This window comes from Lissotriton helveticus, chromosome 10, assembly GCF_964261635.1.
Source record: "Lissotriton helveticus chromosome 10, aLisHel1.1, whole genome shotgun sequence".
NCBI classification, from domain to species: Eukaryota; Metazoa; Chordata; class Amphibia; order Caudata; family Salamandridae; genus Lissotriton; species Lissotriton helveticus.
The window spans coordinates 94,519,158-94,542,140 of record NC_136071.1 but is presented as its reverse complement, the minus strand read 5'-3'; the positions used below and the strand labels follow the sequence as shown (position 1 = coordinate 94,542,140).

Here is a 22,983-nt window from a genome sequence, read left to right as displayed (position 1 = left end):
AAGGAAGGGTTCCTTCTTTTTGAGCCCGCAGAAAAAACCTTGATTATACATGGTCAAGTGTAGATGACCAGGGCGTAGGCTTGCTTTCCCACACATTTGACCTCAATGTGTGAATGTTGAGTATTTTTTCAATTAAAGAAAATGCAGTCATATGAGATAATCAAATGTCAGGTTGTTAGTTGGTGTTAGCGGGTAAGATTTTATTCTGAAAGGCTAGTAAATGCTCGCAAATGCTACGGGCCAGCTGCATTAAGACGTTGCAAGCTTTTGTGGAGGTTGTGTGGGCCAGGGTTTTTCCTTAAGCTTCCATACGTCTCTGCTTCTTGCTTCTCCACTCCAACCCCTGGGTTTCCTACTTCTGTCTTCCTCCTTCATATCCTCAGGCATTTTTTTTGAGAGGTGGTCCCTATGGTCGCCGCTCATTCTCATCCAAGAGTGGTGGGCGGCCCGCATTGGCAGCCATAATCCAGCGCATTAGTATTTCTGCTGAATATGCTTCTCCAGGTTACTGAGTATGCCGCAGGCTTTGTGCTGGGGCTTTTGAAGCGGTGAACCAACAGAGTGCCTTGAAAACTGTGCACCTTTGCTGCTACTTTGGGGGTCAAATGACAGTTCTGGAGGGTTTTTTGACATACCTGTCACACAACAAGCAGGATCTACTTGAAATAATTGAGGGAAAATTTGTCCTTCATGCGACAATGTGGCAATTGCGTCAGCCGACTGTGGTGTAACTGTTGTGGGTTTCATTATCTCACAGTGCTCCTTCCATTTAGAATTATTTGTCGGAAGCACTCCATGCTGTCCCAGATTACCTTCTTAGTTTTACAGTCCTTCTCTGAATAGTTCCAGTACATCAATTTTATACCTTCACGAAAATTGGCGATGTGTGATTGCCCCACCATTTTCCATGTTTTTGTGCTTCTAGAAAAAGATGATCAAATAAAGGATTTTTGTACCTTTGCATTTACTCCACTTTCTTGGCCACTGGGACAGCAAAGATCATACAAGAGTACCATAGAACGTAGAATGGCACTAAAGTCTAGTCTATCAGAAAACGCAAATCATTGACCCTACAGGAAACAAGTAAATCACACATACACACAGAGACATAACACAACACAGTATTATAACCAGGGCCACTGGAATTATGTGGTTCTGCCAGATGTGCTGTTTTCCATATACATTTGGTTTTGCCACATAATCAATCACCTGCTGCAAAATCTACAGATTTTATCAAAAATCATTTTGCTTCTAGCTCAAACAGATAAAAAGTTACTAAAAACACCTCAGCAGATGGTGCCGCACAGTGGAAGGCCCTTCGTAAAGGTTGATTTGGTCTCCTTTCAGTTGCTTATTGATGTGTATGGATGTTTCACCAATACTAATGAACTGAACCCTTTGCCCATACACAGTTAACATGAGTCAAAATAATGAAGTAATACCATCACAAAATGTGTCACATCAAACTCAATAATTTGCCTTTCCTTGCAGCATAATATAGTCAACCCTGCTGCATAATTTGGATCTCCTTTGCTGTATAACTCCAGTGGCAAGGATTAGAATTGATAATCTCTAGAGAAATAGAATTAAATGACGATTTCGCCAAACTTGGCGGGAGGTTGAACGCAATGTGCCTTAGCGAGGTAGTGTTGGGTAAAAAACCTTGGCAAACAGTTCTACATTGGTGCTTAGCTCTTGGCACAGAAAATTCTCTGTGTTAGAGAACCTTCCACATTATTTTTGTGTTTTGTTGAATCTGGCATGCCTTTACATCCTCTATATTTGCAATGTGCAGAGTTCAAACAAACATTGTGTGCAGGGAGTCACTTAGTGATGAAATTCAGTGGAGAGCCAACCTTGACCGACTAATGCTTTTGGTCGATTTCCACATAATCTGGAACTCGTTCCACAAAATGGAAGTGATAGCAATCATCTGCACTAGATTCATGTAGAAGTTACACTTAGTCAAATTTAGCAAAGGCTACCAAGTTTAAAAATTGGGGAAGTAGTGTGAGCGGGAACGATTCTGACTGCCACACCGGGCTACGAGAGACAGGTGGCAACTGTTGCCTCTTGGTAACTTTTTCCTCTGCTTGGTACCTCCAACCCTCCCCGACCCCCCCCCCCCCCCAACCCCCACCCCGATTTTCTTCCAGAGGACTACTTTATTGAGTTGGAGAGTCCTCAGCACGGATCATGTCTTTGGATTCAATAGGCCTGGAGCTCAAGTCACAGGTGGCGGCCATTTTGAGAGCCTGAAATTGTGTCCTTCATCAGTGCTAAATTTAGCTACACATTCTATTGTATCATTGTAATGATAGCTTAGTTTGCCCCTCAAAAAAGTGCACTGGTCAAATGTAAGTACGAAGTGTTGAGTGCTGAAACTTTTCAGAGACTCAACCCAGTCACATATCTGCGTTGAATCCATCATTGTTCTTTAGCTCACTTCGCCACCCCAGGTCATTCAGACCCAGCCATATGCAAATCAGTCTTGACCTTGTGCCTCATGGGAACAGTCCAGCCCGAACTGACAAGCCAGGTCTTCCCTGGACTGGAAACAAGCATCCTGGGACCGGTTTTGGGGTACCACCCCTCATCAGCCAGTCTAGCTTGAATCCAGTGGCAAAGAGATGATGGACGGAGCACTTCCAGACGCCCGCTACGTTCAGCACTATTAAAATTCCAGGTAGCATTAAATGTGCGATATGTAAGAGCTGAAAAACTTGAAGGTGTTTTAGATCAAGAGAATAATTACGCATGTGGATTGCGTTTTCAAACTTTTAATGTCCATGTGTTGATTAATTGTCGCCATTTTAATAGGCTTTGTTTGATTTTGAAACTGCTTTTAAAAAGATATAACAAATTGTCGCAATGACGCACTACCACTTTTGTTAAATATGGAATTGTTTGATGTGGCATGTGCACTGGCAACATTTTTTAAAATATGTTTGGATTAGTGACCCAATGTCTTCAGGTGGTAGGGGAATGGAGGTTTTATCTTGAATAATGGTGTATTTGGTATTTATTTGGTTTATATGTAAATGTAAGATCTTACTCGGTTTCAAAATGTAAGTTTTAAAGACAATGTCTAAACATTAATACAGGATGATGATGATGATGAGGGCTCTTCCAGTTGGTGAAATGGGAGTCTGAAGGGGGGGGGGGCTGTATTTGGCCGCCGGAGCCCACGCTCCATGATTGTCACAGCAGTAAGGTTTACACTGGAGTGATCTTGGGCTAATGTAACAATTATCTAATTTGTATAAATTCCATATGGACATTTGAGTTGGGGTGACAACCCGTAGCTGTTTTAATTGTCTCATATTTGGCGATTTTACACATGACGCGCGTCTTTTGACAGCTGTCGTTGAGCGGTTTCAGGAACAGGAAGGACAGTGACCAGGGCTTGGAAGTTGGCCAACTTGGTTGTCTGTGACATGCCTCATCTGTTCGACCAGGAGATGGCAATGGGGCCTTAAGCCAAAGGAATGTATGACTTTGTAAATCTAAAGGAAGCATTGTTGGCGTGTGAGGTAAAGTGTGAAAAAATGTTAAGTACCTCTGGTGCAAAGAGATCTCCCACCCAACTAGTAATATTTTTTCTGAAAAATAAAATACATATTAAGGAAAGGTGACCATATTATATTGCATTATTCTAAAGAAAATGCCATCCGCAGTGGTAATTCATTCCATGCAGGTCCACTGTGTGCAAAGAATTGTTCTATGGATATCCAGAAAATCTGTTACGTATCTGGCCTTCCTGAACCCACATTGGCCTCCGTACTCTGAGTTTGCTATATAATTATTTGTGTGAGATGTTTTCTAAGGCACACATGTCTCCCTGCAACCACTTCTCAGTGCTTTGCTGTACAACCACTTAAAGGTACTAAGTGATGGTTAGAAGTTAAGATTGGGTTTTCCTAGCTCTTGCCATAGATGGTGAAAGTTTTGCTTCCTGGGAAGGCTAGTTAATGATGGGGTTAAATTATAGAGAGTAGGTAAGTGTAGGCAGGCCATCCAGTGCAACTCACTAACATGGTTACCATAAACTAGCTGGTTCTGACATGCTCTGACAGGTAACCGCTGTACAGCAGGGCTGGTCAAAAGCTTCTTGACCATCTCAACTCAGTTAAAAAGTACACTTAAGAAATTCATCTCGTAAGCCACATACAAATGTTAGGATTTTTTTCTCTGCCGTCCCCTTTCGGGCACTCACTCATTCAGAGCTCTGTGTCCCTACAAGTTGCTAAAATCCATCTGAGGCGGATAACATCAGGCAACACAGCGTGGTGATAACAAAGGACTATCTTCAGGGCATTCTGAGATCTTCTGAAACAAGACCCTGAACACACTGCCTTCTCAGAATGAAATGTCATTGTCCTAAATTGAACACCAGAGAGCAGCTCTGGGGCATGAGTGATTATACAGAACTTGTACATGTCGGGCTTAGTTTCCAGCGGACTAAGCCAAGCGTGGAGACGCGCGCCCGCTCTACCAGAAAGCTCTTAATTACGCTCAATCCCAGCAGTTCTGCTGGAGATGTTTGAACTTGTTAAGAGAAGCGATGGGCGAGTGCTCAGAATATTAATCGCAAATCCCTCCTGGTGAGGGTCTCTTCTCCTGGTGTGGAGGGCCTGCTGCCGCTTCAGTGTCGGCGCCTTTTCCCATCTGCCTTAGGCCGCTACCTCGGTGGCGCAGAATTCAATTAGCCGCACAAGCTGTCCTTCATTTTTATTCATGAAAACACTGAAGACCATGCACTTCACATTTACCATGGGGGATTCAGAATCCTCAACACGCTGTCTCACAAGATGTTTCGGCACTGTGTGCTGCCTGCGCGTATCTCTTCTCCCACAGTTCCAGAATGGAAAAATTTCTTGTTGTCGCCATGTTGTTTTTTCTCTGAGTACTTGCTGGGCACTTCCATTTGCACACAAGGTGGATCCTTATGTAGCAAAGTGAAAGAAGCCAAGTTTGGGTTGCCCCGTCTGGCTGCCGACTGGAACGTGGGGTTTCTGAGGAGTTCTAGCTCCACAGAACCCTATGGGTAGGGTCACACATTTTACTAGGGTACTATGCACCCTGCCACCGGCCCTAGTCTTTCATTTTACAAACTAATTCTGGGAGCTCCCGCATGGTTTTTGAACCAATAAACCTAAAATGAGTTAGTTAGCCTAACATTAGTTACATTAAAATTTTACATGTAATTCAACTAAGTTAAGTTAAATTAAATAAAGTTAAATTAAATTAAACTAAAGTGAGTTAAATGAACCTAAAATGAGTTAAAGAGCCTACAATGAGTTAAAGAGTGAATATCCAGGACTGATAATACATTGTTCTGGTGCCACGGCCATGGTGTCAAATGTATCTACATCGCGGAAGCACACGAGAAAGTGCTGCACATAGTGATCGACATTGCATAGATATGAAAGGACCAGAGCGCTCTGGTTCTTTGGCAAACAAGGTGCTGTGTAGGCTAAATCTGCCCTGACTTTTATTGTAGGAGACGTCCCATGAGACTTAGAGCCAACAGGTGCTTTGTTCATATCGAGCAAACTTTCTCAAGGGAAGATAAAGTACAAGTCCAAACTATTCTTAGAAAGTCATCTGGAAATTGGCATGAGAAAGGACACAACACCCTAGTCACTGAAGAGCTGGCTAGGGCTCTGCCAACAAAATACAAGTGTCACGGTCACCAGCCCCAGTTATTTCAAAAGCACATGCCAATTTGAAGACAAAACAACCCCGAATTACCACTAGATCAGAAAGTGTAAGCGTAATAACCGAGAAATTAACTGTTCCTCAGCCGCTACGCTTCCTACCCACGGCGACCAGTGAATAAACCAATTCTGGGTGATGTATCCATTGCAATTGAAATAACTTGCCCAAAGTAAGATATTTAATAGACTTGTATAATGAAAGTCCAGAAATGACAACATGGCGTCCTGCCTCCGGAAGACAAGTGGTCTCTCTACTTCTCACTATTGCACCTCATGGGTAAGAGCGGCTGCTGGGTCTAAGGTTGAGATGAGGGTCTGTCCTTCCTCTTGGGAGTGCTGCGAAGAACACCTTTCGTTCCTTCACTCTTTGGAGGGAAATAAGGAAGGGGCCGCTTCTTCCAGTTGTAGAGTGCTAGAGGCCTATATGTTGGTTGCCTTCTTTAGCTATGTTGGCTTTAAAGCTCCTTATCCTGATCCTGTCCTTTCGACAATGTCTAAAATCCACATACAGGCCAGAATTGAGTGTGTGCATCCTCCCAAGGATTCAGTGTTATCCTACAAGTGCCGTCTATACATCTCTCCTTGGGGCGTCCTGGCCAGCTTGTAAGGGGCGGCATCTTTTGGTAGTCCTCCGGCATGCCAAGAGAAGAACTTCTCTGAGGTGTTGTTATACATGCACAGGTGACTGATGGTTTCCCTATTCTTTTGGGTTAACTTCAGACCAAAGTTTGGTAGATTTTTCTCCTTGTAACATGGCTGTAAACTGTAGGCAAATACGGGCGCTACTGTATCTTCAGACTGAAGTATCAGTCTGTAGAATGTTAGACATCCCTCCTTACCGCCTGGTGTTATCCTAAATGCAAACGCTACCGAAGAGATTGCATTGACCAACAGAGATTTGCCTACCTATGCTGTGGGATGGGCAAGGAGCCCAGTAGCCGCATCTTCAGGACGATGTCTTGTCTTCTAAAATGCAACATATGGGCTTGTCACTGCATCACATGGTGTTGTCCTACTTTGTCCTACTTTAGTGGTTGCGTCCTTCGCATTCTCTGATGGACGCCCACTGGAGAGTGCTAGAAAGGATGCTGAAGCTCAGGTCACGGTGCTCCGCTTATGCTTCAAGCCAAAGAGGCTGCATAATTGTGAAGTGTTCTCCAGTGCTCAGGGCCTCCTGCACAAAAGGCTATTCTGAGCTGCCTGAACATCATGTGCACAGCCATTGTAGGCGTTTAACATCATTTTATCCGCACAATGCAAGACCAAGGAAATAGCAGACCCATTTCTGGCAGCGAGCCATTGCCAGCGAAAAACATTGTTGTCAGGCTCAATAGACCCGCGCACTCAACTGACAGAGTATTATTACCAAGGAATGGCGCCCCTAAATGCTTCTCCGCCCACATACGAGTGGAGGTGTACTGATCAGAATGTGCACCTCCCAAAAGTCTACATTTCCTAGCCACTTAAGTCATTCTCAGCACTGTAAGTCATTTCTCAGCCCCCTAAGTCATTTCTCAGCCCCTAAGTCATTTTTCAGCCACCTAAGTCATTTTTCAACCACCGAAATCATTTTTCAGCCACCTAAGTCATTTTTCAACCACCGAAGTCATTTTTCAGCCACCTAAGTCATTTTTCAACCACCGAAGTCATTTTTCAGCCACCTAAGTCATTTTTCAGCCACCTAAGCCATTTCTCAGCCCCTAAGTCATTTTTCAGCCACCTAAGTCATTTTTCAACCACCGAAATCATTTTTCAGCCACTTAAGTCATTCTTCAACCACCTAAGTCATTTCTCAGCCCCCGAAGTCATTTCTCAGCCCCTAAGTCATTTTTCAGCCACCTAAGACATTTTTCAACCACCGAAATCATTTTTCAGCCACCTAAGTCATTTTTCAGCCACCTAAGTCATTTTTCAACCACCGAAGTCATTTTTCAGCCGCTTAAGTCATTTTTCAACCACCGAAGTCATTTTTCAGCCACCTAAGTCATTTTTCAGCCACCTAAGCCATTTCTCAGCCCCGTAAGTCATTTCTTTTAATTTGAATCAGGCTTCAGGGCAGGGCATCAGTAAACGCCTGCAGTCCACCATTTATAGATTGAGCAAGACCCTTGCATCAACAGGGTCTTGACACTAATCTTATTTCGGGTGTTCTAGTGCTAATGGAGGTGCTTATAAAGAGCTGAAGCGAGTATTTACGGTCTCCTCCACCACAGCCATGAGAAATTCTGATGAGTTGTGTCTGAGATGGCTACACACCTTGACACCAAGACCTCCTCCCTCCATGACCCTGAGGAAGGTAGATTCTCCTCCCGAAGGTGAGATCCCACGTCACGTTCTAAGTGGGAGCCGTGAGAGCTGAAGACTCATCTCATGCGGTGGAAGCCTTCAAAGCCTCAACATATGGATTTTCTGGAATGGCCTTCTGAGAGCATCTCCCACTGGCCCTACTCAGGACTACAGACTCTAGCATTTCAGAAATCCAGGGATTTAGAAATCCAAATCCGCCCCAGGAGAATGTAGACGTTTCGAACACAGTTCAAGGCAGCCTACTTTAACCCCTCCCATGCGCCCGTGATTTTGCGGAAGTGCGGCACTTCCGCAAAGCGGGCGGGGCCGCGTCGGCCATTGGCCGACGGCAGCACCTGCGAGGTAGCGTTGCCATCGGCCAATGGACGATAGCAGCATGGAAGGGGTTAAAAACCACTGTTAGGTGTATGTTCTGCCTACTAAAAGAATTGAATGACCCCACTATCCACACACAGTCAAGTACCTTGACGTCACTACTCTGAGATCTACAGGGTGACCTCAAGCTGGGTGCTTTTGATTTCTGAAGGAATCCCCCTTTCTTCATAACTCAAAAATGACCAGATGATCCACTGGTCCTGAATGTTTCTCATCACTTGTTGTGATGGTTTGTGTGTTGTGGGTCCATTGTGGAGGTCTCTGTGCAGCATCAAGGCGTCAGATTCTATTCAACGCAGAGCAGATCGACTCATTTGTATGACTTTGGAAGGATGAAAGGCCATATTCGAGTTAGTCATTTCTGCTGTAGATCTAACCTATGCTAATAACATGTCTGCACATTTTCAATGTGTTTCTTCTTTCTCTTACATCCTCATTATATTTAAACCTTCACAAAATGGCGGAGGTCCATTCTGTCATTGGCCACAATAGGAAACAACTGAGTAGAGTTTGGCAATTAATGATGGCTTCTGCCTCATTCACAGGCTGGTGTGACCGGTTCCCAACACCTTGAACGATGCATCTCTGATAGCTTCTTACATTACTCTACGCTGTGCAGCGAGGCGAAGGTCGCGCACGGAGGTTGAAGCATTGCAAGGCTGATCCGAGCTGACACCTCTTTAAGAGATTCCCAAACAAGTTTCTTCTCTTGAAAGCTGATTAATGAGTAGGGAGAGCAGCTATTTCACAAAACCACGAGCTGTGAACATAGGCTTAAAGATTCTGCGTCAGGCACTCCATCTTTGTCTCACCGCGTGCCCCGCTCCTCATATGAAATGAGTTTTAGGAGTCTGGGGTGGAGGAAAATCAACTGGGGGCTGATCCATTTTAGTAATCCATGTAAATTTGTATTACCTTCATACCCCACAGCTTTCTATGAAACGGTTATGGTTTCGTCTTCCGGGATTACATTTGTCATCGATACAGATGGGCTGTACTTCTCTGAAGGTGTATCCTGTGTATGGCATTTCGATTGGTCCTCATCCTTCGATCGATTTATTATTTTGTGTAGCTCGCATCACTAAAGGGTTGGGTGACTAAGTAGCCAGCATAGCAGAGGTCACCCAATTCTTGCCCGCCGACATGTTTCGGTCCATGTCCATTGAAACCCCCACCCATTGGTACATAGGTTTTGCTCAATTGAAAACCCTTTTTGCTTCTATCTTTTCAAGTGCTGATTGCAGGGCCATGCCACATATTTTGGAGCTAGGACCAGAAGGTAGGATGTGCCAGGTGGGACTGTCAGTGTCACAGCTGGCTGTGTAAGAGATGTATGTATGCACCATGGCTCAGGAGTATAGATTGTTCGCAGTGCAATAATATGGCATATTTCCTATGGCGATGCTGTGGTGTTGAAGTCCAGTCTTTATTTAATTTATTTTGCACTTGAGCTTTTGCTTTAGTAATCTGTGTGCCTGCACAGCCCTGCACTGCCTAGCTGCATCAAGCCTACAATACAAAGGGACACAGAATATTTCAAGCTAAATTAATTAATTGTGTGAAAGTAGAGGTGACAACTTTTTTTTAATCTACTTTATACCCAAAACGCTGAAACACGCCCAGTTCATTTGAAAGCAGGATAATGGAAGTGAGCATTAGTATGTCCAGGGAACTTATTTAGCCTCATGGCCAGTGTGAATGGAGGGATATACTTGCTCCACAGGCAGAAACCTGTCTGCCATACTAGCATCACTTTGACATCTGTATCTTCAGAGGAGCTTCCATGGCTCTGCTGAAGACACTGAAGCTTTTCCGAGCCTGGGGTCAGGTTATATGCATCTGCTTAGCAAAGTATTTTTGTTTTTCTCAAAAACATACCCCCAAAAGCAGGATCGAGTTATTAAAAATTAAAAAATAAAATACCCTGACATGCTGGACACTTTGTTGTAGAGCATGGGGATCATTTATTTGGTTTCCTGTTGGACACCACCAAGCTTTAAATGTGAAAATGTAGATTTCAATGCCTGCCCTCAAGATGGCGGACGGTCTGACAAGCATTGGCTGATGGCCCAGTGGGAGAAGGGCCATCCTTTGAAGGTTTCCGCTAAGTGCTCAGCGTAGACATTGTTCTTCCCCTGACTTGACCTAATTCCAGGGCAGGGAGAGTACCATATTCTGTGGTGAAACCTGTATTTAAAGAAACTATACCAAGTGAGTAGCTTACTATCTCCCTAAGCACTTCCGGTTACTTGTCATGCTGTTCGTGAGTGTGGGAGCTGAGAACACATCATGGGAGAGGTCTTGTTTCTTACTAAGGAACAATAATTCGTTTTTTCCCAGGAATGCTAAGTTGTGGTGCAACATAACCCACCACCCTCCCCATAACCAGTTCATGCGCCTGTGGTGGTAATATCCAGAAAGTGAGACATGGCGGTTGTGTGCAGCATCCATTATAGCACATACCGGTGTAGGGTAGGGGTCGGCACAATAATATAGAAATGTTTATGATGTCAAAAAAGCATTTAATCACCCTGCTATCTAAGAGCAATAGATCGAATGGTGTGGGATGAAAATTGGGGGATTTATTAATGTTTATGGTATTTTTTTCAGTTGATCAGGATGCACTGGGAATGGGTAACTCAATTTTTGATTGGGGAGTTGTTGCTTTAAAGAGGAAGATTTTGGGTTCCTGGGGGCGATCTTCTAATCAGGGAGAGAATCATAGAAACTCATTTTCTAAGGTCTATCTCTGTTAGGAGCCACCTGAGTGTTCTGTGACTTATATACCGAAGCACGCTCCAGGGTATTTGTAGTGGGACCCACAGGGCAGTGTGTTAAAAGGATGCTCCCAGTCAACAAAAGGATCACCTTCAAGCTCCTCACCCACGCACACAAGGCACTCCACAACACCGGACCGGCATACCTCAACAGACGACTCACCTTCTACACCCCGAACCGCCAGATCCGCTCCGCCGACCTCGCCACCGTCCCCCCATCCGAAGAGCGACCACCGGCGGCAGATCGTTCTCCCACCTCACTGCCAAAACCTGGAACATCCTCCCCATCCTCCTACGTCAGACCCAGGACCTACTAACCTTCAGGAGGCTACTCATGACCTGGCTATTCGAGCAGTAGCAGCACCCCTCCCCCAGCGCCATGAGACCCTCACGGGTGAGTGGTGCGCTTTACAAATATTCTGATTGATTGATTGCAATTGCCTTGCTTAATTGCCTATCAGATATAGGTCAGTCGCAGAAACAATCCCTACTCTCTAAAAATGTCCTACTCCATCCCGCTCAGACAGGTTCTCATGCATGGCTGGAGTAGAAGCCAATCCCATTTCACTTTCAGCTTAAATAATTTGAGTTTCCTGACAGTCCCCAAACTGTTGCTCATCTGTAGCCTTAGCACTTATATTGGAATCGCGGACTGGTCGCTTCAGGCGCGTGTGTTGCTTTCCCGAAAGGAAGATATTCAATGGGGCGGGAGACGTCTGCACGTGGATTGATGTTGCTATCAGAAGAACCCCCAAAACAATAATTATTTCTGGAGGGAAGAGCATGCTGAGACTGGGGGAAGAAGTTCCTCTCAGCTGAGTAAAACAATCATTGCTTGAGCGGCAAGCGGCATGGTGGTAGATTTGAAGAAATAAAGAGAAGCGTTTGAAGCCGCTTGTGTTGAGGTCGTTCATCTCGGTAGCGCGTTCCTTTCTGGACAGCACCCACCCCTCTCATCAGGCGTTCACAATGTCTCTGTAGAGGGCCATGCAGCTGTAATGACAACTAGCGTTGGCTTCATTGACAGTAGAGAGTCAACTCCACTGTGTCTGGAGATTGCGGTCGACCACGCCGCTCTTCGTTCGTTGATACAGGGCATATTCTGTTGGTCTACGCGGCAGTTGTTTTTTTATTTTTTAGCTTTTGCTATGATCAACAAATCAGTGAAAACAAATTCAAGCCATAGGCAGATAAAGTAACATGCATTATAAGGGCCAGCCAATGAAAAGAAAAATCTAGGGCCTGTTGTATCAGAGGGTTTTATCCATTCTGTGTCTATGAGAAATATGTTGATACATAAGTGCCTTAGTTGTCTTGACTTAATACTACATCACCGCCAGTAAACAACAAGTTAGGTTCAAGAAGGCCTCTTGCTTTGAAACTCTCTGGATGGGTTTTGAGACCTATTGTGACATCATTCACCAGATAGATCCCTTCATGTCATAAAAGTGGAATTGCTCGCCATAATGAAGATTCATGCTCTAGTCAAGGGTTCCCCAAAACTCGCGGTCAAGAACTCAGTGGAGTCAACAAAGGCCAGGAAGTGGCTTGCCTGGAACAGCCATAGAAATCTTTGAATTAATAATATGAGATTCCCGAAACTAGCAATATTAGAAATGTTAACACTTTGGGCCATATGTAGGTGAATGTAATTTACCGATTCGAAAATACCGAATTTTACCGATTCGGTATTTTCGAATCGGTAAATGTAATCTAGATAAAAAGTCGGTAAAAAATACCGAATCGTTAATATTCGGTATTTACCGAATCGGTATTTACCGATTCGGTAATTGCCATTCATTCCTATGGGCCTCCAGGCCCATAGGAATGAATGTCAATTACTGAATCGGTAAATACCGATTCGGTAAAATTGCGAAAGAGTCAAGGGTGGCAGGGTGTCCCTTTGACACCCTGTGGCACCCCTGAATAGTGCTGGTGTGCACATGTATGTCTGTCACATGGCACAGGTGTAAATGCACAGATTTGCATTTACACAGGTATTCGTTATTTACCACCAACTAATAGTTGGTGGTAAATAACAAATCCTTACAGCACAAAAAAACTCTTTAAAGTGCTTCCTACATCTCATTTACCGATTCGGTAAATACCGAATTGGATAATGATGAATCGGAAAATACCGAATCGGTAAATACCGATTCGTTATTAACCGAATCGGTAAATATACCACCTACATCTGAAAAGGCTATTACCGGTCGGTAACGGGCGATTTCGGCCGTTACCGACCGGTAATAGCCTTCCTACATCTGGCCCTTGGTTGTCAACACTGGGTCACTAAAGGGTGGTAGGGTTGCTTTAATGGAAAGTACACATTCCCTTTCTCTGGTCTCCAAACTGCTGACAAAATTAGGTTGTATGTGATGGTTTTGATTTATGTTAACGTCATGATTAATTGTAGGCTAAAAAAAGGTTGAATTCTTGTACTTATCCTGTCTTTTTTTTATGTTACAGAATAAAGTACTGAACGTGGATGGCGTGAAGGTGAAGCTGCAGGTGAGTTTCACTTGTGCAAGGCTCTGCCATGTGACATTATGCTTGGGCCTTCAGGAAAGAGGGGTGATGGTGAAACTCAAGGGAGGTGGGTTCCAGCTCTGGTTGTAGACTGAATGTCTTCACCAAAGTTTAAATTATTGTGAGCACGCGTGCCTCATCGTAGAAGGTACAAGGTAGGCCGCTGAAGAGATGGGAATAGTGAGAGGGCTTGGCCGTATATAAGCAAGAACAACTCTAGCAAAAGAGGTAAAGATTTAGAGGGAGGCAGGGATGGGGAGATGCGAATGAAACATAGTGGGTCGTGATGAAAATGTGGGAAGAAAATCAAACGGATGCTCATCAAGGAGTAGGAGACTGAATAGGGGTTTTGCAGGGCAGGGGAGTTGGAAAATGGTACACAATGATCTTCAGCCCTGAGCAACAATAACTGACTTCCAAGCACAAACCAAGTTTTCACCTAATAAGGTATAAATGTTTTGGGGGGAAAATCCTATTCTTCTGCACTTGCAAATGGAACAGGACCTCATAAAGCTACGGTGCAAATGTAACAACCTCCTCTCCTTTCAGGTAATGGCCCATAACTGTGTCTTGCACAGCTGAAGTCATTGGCCAAAGTCACTAGACCGTGCAGGGGGAACATCTATTACGACGCGGTGTTTACACCGCACTACCATTACAACGCTGGTTTTACAACGCAAGTCGTTACCACGACTTGCGCTGGAGAGCACTCTAGGCTAAGGAATAGTAGATTTACTATTCCAACACCTTCCCTACTGTATGTAGGCTGGTGTTAACCACTTGCGTTGTAAAACCAGCGTTGTAATGGCAGTGCGGTGTAAACACCGCGTTGTATTGACATACAACCCCGTGCAGACACCTTGCCTCAGTCCACTGATGGACCTTGAATAATTACTCGAAGAGGGTTACATTACCTGCTATACCCATCTGTCCTCCTACTTATGAAATCCACTTTATATGCTACTTTATATCTGCAGGAATATTCTCTTATGTTGAGTACTTACGAAGAGTTGGAGCTTGACAGGCCCAGGTCAGGGTTCTCCAAAGTTGGTCTTGGAGGGCCGGATCCATGCCAGATTTTTAGGGTATCCCCATTTAGAATAATGTAGTCATCTTTAAAATCTGGCATGGATCCGGCCCTCGAGGACCGACTTAGGAGAACCCTGACCTAGAGCGTCACCTCAGTGCAAAATGCTCAGTGTATCTACGTCCCTCGCTAGCACTTCCCCCACGTAGCAGATGGAGGAGCGTGGACACCACTCCATCGGGGGTGGAGGGAGATCTCAATAACAGCCTATCTGGAGTAGCTGGAGCCAAGTACTGCTGTGGCATCGAGAAAGGGAAGGCGGGCGCCCTCCACTGCCACATTGCCTCGTCGTGGCAGCGGGGGAAATTTCCTTTGGCTGGGTTTTGCTCTATGCAATGTCCCCACCTCATTTTTATATTGAAAAAGTGGTCCTTAAACACAACAATGTGGATAAGATAAATATAGACTAGAATCAGTGCTATATTGGGAGTTTTCAACCGGACAACCAATTTAATGAATCAATAAAGTCAAAAACACAAATAGGAGCACATCAATACAGTGTGACACAGTCCTGCATTCTTATACGAACACATGACAAAAACATTTAGACAAAAACATTTCAGGCAAGGCAAAAGTTAGTTGTGGAATTTAAGAATATTTGTGGCAAGCTTAGAAAAAACAAACACTGCACTTCTTTTATCACATTGGATTAATGTGCATAGTGTTTACATTAGTCTTTTGTCCCCACCTCATGGCAGAGGGAGAAAAAGTTCCTACCCCTTCTTCCTTCATGTGCCCATACTAGGAATAGAAGGCTAGCCTCTGGCTAGTGGATGGGCAGTTGATAAAAGATTGTGCCCTTTGTCCTAACTGTTGCCTCTCCACAACCAGAACACCTCCTAAAGGAACATGGCATTGAAACTGCAGAAAGTAAATGTGACTCATAGAGATTAACAGTTTGTCTGTGCATGGCGCTGCCGCGGATGTATGACGTTACAAGGCATGCTATTACAACGCATGCCTTTACGACGCAAGTTTTACAGCGCAAGTCGTTACAACGATTTGCGTTGGGGGGCGCTGGATAGTGAATAGTTTAATTTACTATTCCAACTCCAGTCCCCGTGGATAGTAGGGAAGGTGTTGGATAGTAAATTAAAACTATTCCCTATCCTAGAACGCCCCCCAGCACAAGTCGTTGTAAAAGTTGCGTTGTAATGGTTGTGTCGTAAAGGTACTTCGTTGTAACAGTTGCGTTGTAAAGGATGTTTCCCCGCGGCCGCTCCATCCACTGAGGCTGTAGTAGCAAGAGAGGCACCGGAGGTAATAAACGGCTTATCATTTGTACATGCTGCTGTATCTGGAGACCCCTAAATGAAGTTCCAAAATTGGGGTGATTTGTGCATTTAGTTCTAACAAATGAGCTCTAAGAATGAGAAATGGTTGTGTTCCTGGTTTATCCCTAGATATTTACATCTCAAAACTTTTTCTTCTGGACAACGCTTCTTCCTTCTTTCCTTCACGCTTAGACGACCTCTGATATCAGAGCCTCCTGGATGTCTATCGACAAGACCACGCGATTCTCTCTTGAACCTTTGCCAAGATCAGGTCCCTTGAATACTCTAAAATGTAGGACCGCATTGATCCATCACTCTGCAACCACAGAAGGAGAGGGTGGCGAAGGCTTGAGAAATGGTTATCACTAGCTGTTTTTTTCCGCATTCAGACAATGCTGAAGGACTGTTCCATATTCATGGCCCTCCCTTTGGTTTCAGAACTGTATCCACAAATCTATTCCGCAGTAAGTCAATCATCGGAGCATGTCTACCGCTGCTTTGACAAGGTGCTGTTCAATGCAATTTTAAAGGTGCTTGATGCTGCCTGAATACCAAAGCAGTGCTTTTTTTCTGGAATAAAAGTATATGCTGTTTTTTTTGCAATGGAAAGAACTTTGCTTGCAAGCTACAACATTCCATGATAATATGTCCCATGTTTGGCATGCTGGAGGGTGCAGAGTGGTCATTGGCCCCTGTTGTGTTGTGGGTAGTCAATAGGTGGCTTTAATGCTGTCCTGACAAAGCTATGGATGCAGGTTACATTCTCTGCTCCTCTTACTGGTCTTTTATTGATTATTGACCTCTCTGGTGTTCCAGCTAAGTATTTATTTATTTGAAAGGTTTTATATAGCGCTGCCTAGACCCGAAGGTATCAGAGCGCTTTACATGAGTATCAGACCATAGTTGCAGGTTACATCATTACAAGATTACACAGTTTCAGAGCATAGTTACATGTTAGGTCGAGAAAAACAATGAGGACATATACGTAAGGGGAAGAGCAGGCATGGGGGAGATTCAGGGGAGAGGGGGTGGGAGCAGGGGAAGTAGACAAAGAATGAAGGAGGGAAAGAGGTGGGGGAGGGAGAGAGACAGAGCATGAAAGAGGAGGGGAGGGTGATGGGGCACAAACCAGAGGACGAGTAAAAGCTGCATCCTAAATCCGGTAACCTGTGATCCCAGGGGAAGTGGAATCATTCCCACATCTCCATTGCATGAGGCTCCCTTCACGCAGTGGACTTGCTCAGAGGGGTCTCTGAGACTCCAAGGCCTAACTACTGGATCCTTCCCCAACAAAGGGAGAGGGAGTGCTTTGTCACTATTTAGTGATGCCCGGTCTTGATGGTGTTCTCGCTAAATTGTGGGCGGTACCACCTAACACACATATTATAGTCATTCATCTTTCAGGTGGTATGAACAAGAAATAGATGATGGTTGATCAATGGGGTGGTTTTTCTAAACTAATGTTGATGACTGGAATTCTGCCTAAAATACAAGCGATGGTTGGCTGTTATGGTGCTCTAACCAAGGTTTCGTGGTGGACCTCTCGTCGGTATTTGGCCTACGCTCCTGTTTAAGATGATCATATCACTGGTGTTTTGACTAGGCTTTGGTTCATGGATAACATTCTCCAGCATGTCTGCTATTTTGATGAAGGTGCTTTGAATGAGCTAAGGTTATGATGGGCTGTTGAGGGCTGTTTTTATATAAATTTTTTGGGTAATGGTTCTTTCTTACCTACTCAAGGGTGGATGGTCTTTGATGACCTGTATCCCAGCTAAGAGTAAGAAGATGCCTCTCTGTTGTTCTTGCAACTTCGGATAATTTAGGTGAGGATTGGGTTTCATGCCTGCTTTGGTTTAATAAGTCTTTATTATTCAGAGCAGGTTGCACCATAGAAGCACTGAAGTCTGCACAAGTCAACCACCGATGAGTGCAAGACGGGGTCCTCCAAAAAAAAAAAATCCTTTACCGGAGGCATGGCCAGTAAAACATTTTTGAAGAAATTGCCCTCTCTTTGCATCCATCCTGGAGATAAACAATCATTCTTTGTATTTCTCTCCAGGGCCTCAAATAGAATGAGGTGTTAAACAGAAAGCCTTCCTCTTTTCTTTGTTGTCAGTTCTCCATTTACAAACATCACCTGTAAGTCTCTTTCAGTGCTTTGTTGAACTGTTCAATCTTGTCCACAATTTGATTACAATATTCTTACGCCTTCCTTCAGACTATGCATACTTTTGCATTTTAGGCAAAGTCATGAATGTAGGCTCTCATGCTTTACCAAGTAATGTTCCATCAGTCTGATCAGGCATTATGATGGCCTTCTGGCCACTTTGACCAATGGTCAACCAAACTCCACTGCGTACTGACCAATCATTGCCAAAGCGCCAAATGGGAGCATTGGGTCAAAACACCCCTCCTCAGGGCTTCCTTGTGCCGCCTGACTGAAAAGGTCAATTGAATATATACAGAACTTCTTTGTCATTATTGGTGCAAAGTACACTAAACCCTATAAACAGGGGTGGGCGTATTTTTTAGTTCGCTGGTGAAATTGGAGGAATTTAGTAATTCTGCTGTACTCTTGTGACACAGAATTACTAATAAATTCTCCCGCTCTACCGGTGAAATTAATCTGCACTGTTTGTGTTTTTAAACAGGACTGGAAGCGGGAGCAGTCCCTCTATGATTAAAAAACACTGCAGATTAAACTTTAATCTGCAGTGCTTTTTAAACATAGAGGGACTGCTCCCTCTTCTAGCCCTGTTTAAAACCGCCTGACTGCACTGTTGTGCATACCCATCGGCGCCCTGTATATGTGTATATAAGGCGTATATACCCTGAGTATGTATGGGCGCTGAGTAGTATGCACAGCAGTGCATATCCCTTGGTGCTCTTACATACTCTGCAGTTATTACTACAGAGTATGTAAGGGCGCCGAGCAGTATGCTCTTCAGTGCATACCCCTCAGCACCCTAACCTATGTAAGGTTGCACCATAGAAGCACTAGAGTCTGCACATCAGAAAGATGCTAAAAACCCACCTCTTCTAAATCCTCCCCATGGCTCTGATGTTCCTCACCATCCTCAGCGCCGAGATACCCTCATGGGTGATTCAGCGCTATACACTAAGAAGATTGATACTATTTATTTGGACATATCAAATCAGCATCAGGTGCCCGATGCCAATAATATCGATTTGGGCACTGCCTCCCAACCATGTCTAACTTATGAGCCCCTTAATTCCTGGCCTGAGATTAATGTGCAAGGCCTGAAAGATATCTTAGGTAAACTAAAATCCGGATCACCAGCGGATCCACTCCCAATTTCTGTACTCAAACTCTTGGACATTCCTCAGCACTCTGAGATTTGTAGAGCTCTTAATAGGTCGCTACAAAATGCCAATGTTCCAGCTATGTGGAAACATGCTATGGTAACACCACTGCTGAAAAAAACATTGGCTGATCCGAAGATTCTTGCCAATTTTTGACCTATCTCCCTTCTGCCTGCTTTTTCTAAAGTTTTGGAGTGGCATGTCCACTATCACCTCGCCAAGTTTACGGAGGCAAATGCTATACTCCATCCTTCCCAATCAGGCTTCCGCCCAGGTTTCTCCACTGAGATAACATTGCTGGGCGTCACAGAGAATCTACGCCACATGCTGGACAGAGGTGACACAGCTGCGCTGATACTTCTTGATCTCAGCGCAGCATTTGACACCATTTCTCACACCACACTATTAAAATCCCTCTCTGCAATGGGCATTTGTGGTCTAGCCCTGGACTGGATTGCTTCCTTTTTAACTCAGCGAACATTCCAAATCTTCTCCAATACGGCCTCCTCCAATACTTATCTTTCTCCGCATGGCGTACCTCAGGGCTCGGTACTCAGCCCTTTGCTTTTCAACTTATATGTAACACCACTCGCACAGATTGCCGAACGGGAAGGTCTGACTATGTTCACTATTCAGATCAAGCATCTACTTCCCTCCTTCAATCCGGTCTCAGGAATATTGCTAAATGGATGAGTGATAATTTGCTCAAATTGAATGGTGGAAAAACAGAAGTCCTTATATTAGGTCCCAAGCAGGACCTCTGGAATCCCAGACACTGGCCATTAGAAATGGGAGCCCTCCCTATGCCATCTGACCAGGTGCGAAATTTGGGGGTGACCATTGACAAAGTCCTAACTATGCAGCCCCAGGTTAGGAAGTTAACAACAGCCTTATGCTTCACCATCCTGTTTTGGCTAAAGAAAATCATTTGGATGCTCCCAGTAGACACACAGAAGTCAGTAATTAATGCCATGATTACCTCACGGTTAGACTATGGCAAGGTTCTCTACCTAGGGGCGTCACAGGCGGTCATTAGACGCCTTCAGCTTGTCCAAAATGCCGCCGCGAGGCTGTTATGTAAATGTCATAGAACGGATCACATGTCAGGACATCTTTGTGCATTACATTGGCTAAGGGTCAAGAACAGAGTCAAGTTTAAAACTCTCAGCTATATGCACAAAATAAAATGGGGTACTGCCCCGAGATACCTACAATCCTTGGTGCATTTGTATATACCGGCCCGTTCTTTGCGTTCCTCATCTCACTGCCTCTTTAGCCTGCCTAGGATCCGACTTTCCAGGATGGGAGGCAGGTCTTTTTCGTTATTGGGCCCTAAGCTGTGGAATTCTCTCCCTTTGACTATTCGAATGGAATCAAGCTACGACCGCTTTCGCAGAGCCATCAAGACCTGGTTGTTTAATCAATAATTCCCCCTGTTTTTTGCATGATAGTAATTTTTTAGCTTCCTAGCTCAGTTTCACTAGCGCCGGGAAACCCTTTTGGGTAGCTGTCGTGCTTAATAAGCTCAATAAATAAAATAAATAAATACAAATCAATAAATATCAAATATCAAGGTTGCCGAGGGGCATGCAGAGCAGTCCCAAATACGAAATGTACTTACAGTGCATACCCCTCGGAGCCCTTACATACTTTGTAGTAATCACTGCAAAATATGTAAGGGTGTGGAGGGGTATGTACAGCAGTGCACCCCTTCGGTGCCCTTACATTCTCTGCAGTAATCAGTACAGGGTATGTAAGGGCGAGGATGGGTATGCACTGTAAATGCATTTGGTTTTTGGCATCGCTTTCTTAGCGCAAAATGCATCCTCACATCCATTTTTGGATGCAAATGTGCTGTTTGTGCTAACAAAATAACATCAAATGCACACTCCGTGGAATCTTGTGAAATTTGAATGCAATTCCGTGGAAATCTGCAAATTCAAAATTCCGCGAGTTCCGCCCACCCCTATCTATAGCACAAACCACACAGAGTCTAACCCAGACACCCAATGTCTGCTTACATCCGCTGATTTGTCTTGCCTCTCCCCAGTTGACGGTATGTGGAGTGTTCAGTCTGGACACTGGTATCTAGTGGAACTAATCTCCTTCCCATTAAGGAACAATCCTCCAGACATCCCATCCTTCAGCATCTTCAAATGTTAGCACTCTGCCTCCCCCCTGAGCTATGCTCTGAAAACAAATTGGCATCCAGAGAGTTTTGTCCTCCAAAGCCTCATTCTATTCCTCTCACAGTATTTTCTGAGGTGAGGAGAGCCAGTTTTAATCCTTCCTGTCATCCGCCGCCTCGACAACCTTGGCCTTAATCAACAATCGTCCACAAAATGTTTTGCTTCGAGACAACAGAATCATTAAAGCATGTTCTTGCAATTAGGTTACACACCTGCAAATCCTAGATTAAATCCAATCCAAATCTTTATTCATGATTCCCTCCTGCAGGAGACGTGGTCTTCACTGATCTTCAGGGACGTGCCCCTCAAAAATGCACTGCGGGTCTTTACCACCTACAACAAAAGATTATTGCTTATTGACAGGGTATTTAAATTCTACTTCCCTGAGCAACCTGGGTGCAAACAAAGGGGCATATTACCAAGGAATAGCGATATTTATCATCTAATTTTTTTTTTATCTCTGCCTATCGCTGGATATGTTAGCGGAGAAAACATGCTATTAGCAACGCTTTTCTCCATTGTGCTAAAATATCCAGCGATAGCGCCGAAATGCGCAAATATTGCTGAGAATACAGCGATATTCACGCATTAGCGATGTTATGCTCTTAGCCATGTTATCCACCTCCCATTAGATAACATGGCTAAGAACTGGTCTGGGCAGGTGTTAGTATTTGGAGATATTCGCGCATAGCGTGAATATTTCCATCACTACACCTGACTTGCTAATAGGCGATAGCGACGTTAGCGACTGCTTTCAGTCGATAACTGGTTGGGTACGCCCACTTTGCATGTCATTAGCGATAAACATCGCTGACATGCAAAGCGGGCCCCAAACCGCTCGCTATCGCCTAAAAGCTGTCACTAACATCAGTTAGCGACAGCTTGCTAATAGGGCGATAGAATTATCGCCGCTTAGCGGCAGAAAACGGCCGCTAAAGCGGCGATAATTGCCTATCGCCCTGCTTGATAATATGCCCCACAGTTTTTATGCAGTGGTGTTTTCCTAGTCAATCCTAATCGATGTCAGCATCGACTAAATGCAGCAGGAAGTAGCACTAATAACTAATGTCACTTTGGTGACTTTTGAAAAAGCGTGTGCCTTGCTCAAACCTTCTTATACTTGTCATCCAGCACAAAAGCTGCACTTTTCTTAAAATTCATAAAAGTTCTTTTCCTTCTGCAGAATTCTTTAAAAACGACTAATACAACTCCATGTCAACTGAACAGACATCAACTCATTGAAAATATAATAATAAGGCTTATGGAGAGGTGTGGCTCACTGGTTAGAGGCGGCAGACCTGTAAGCAGAGAACGGCCCGGGACCAGGGTTCAATTCCCGACGCGGCAGGGTCGTGGACCAGGGTCAACGGACTCGATAATTCTCGGCTCAGTGCCTAC

At 44.4% G+C, this 22,983-nt stretch overlaps 1 protein-coding gene across 1 annotated transcript in view; it reads left to right on the top strand.

The window, feature by feature from the left end:
* Nucleotides 1–22,983, top strand: part of RAB26 (RAB26, member RAS oncogene family) — a 904,454-nt gene that overhangs the window by 446,808 nt on the left and 434,663 nt on the right. Inside the window, exon 3 of the mRNA XM_078664850.1 lies at nucleotides 13,649–13,690. Coding sequence (XP_078520976.1) covers nucleotides 13,649–13,690 — 42 coding nt within the window. The remainder of the gene's footprint in view (nucleotides 1–13,648; nucleotides 13,691–22,983) is intronic.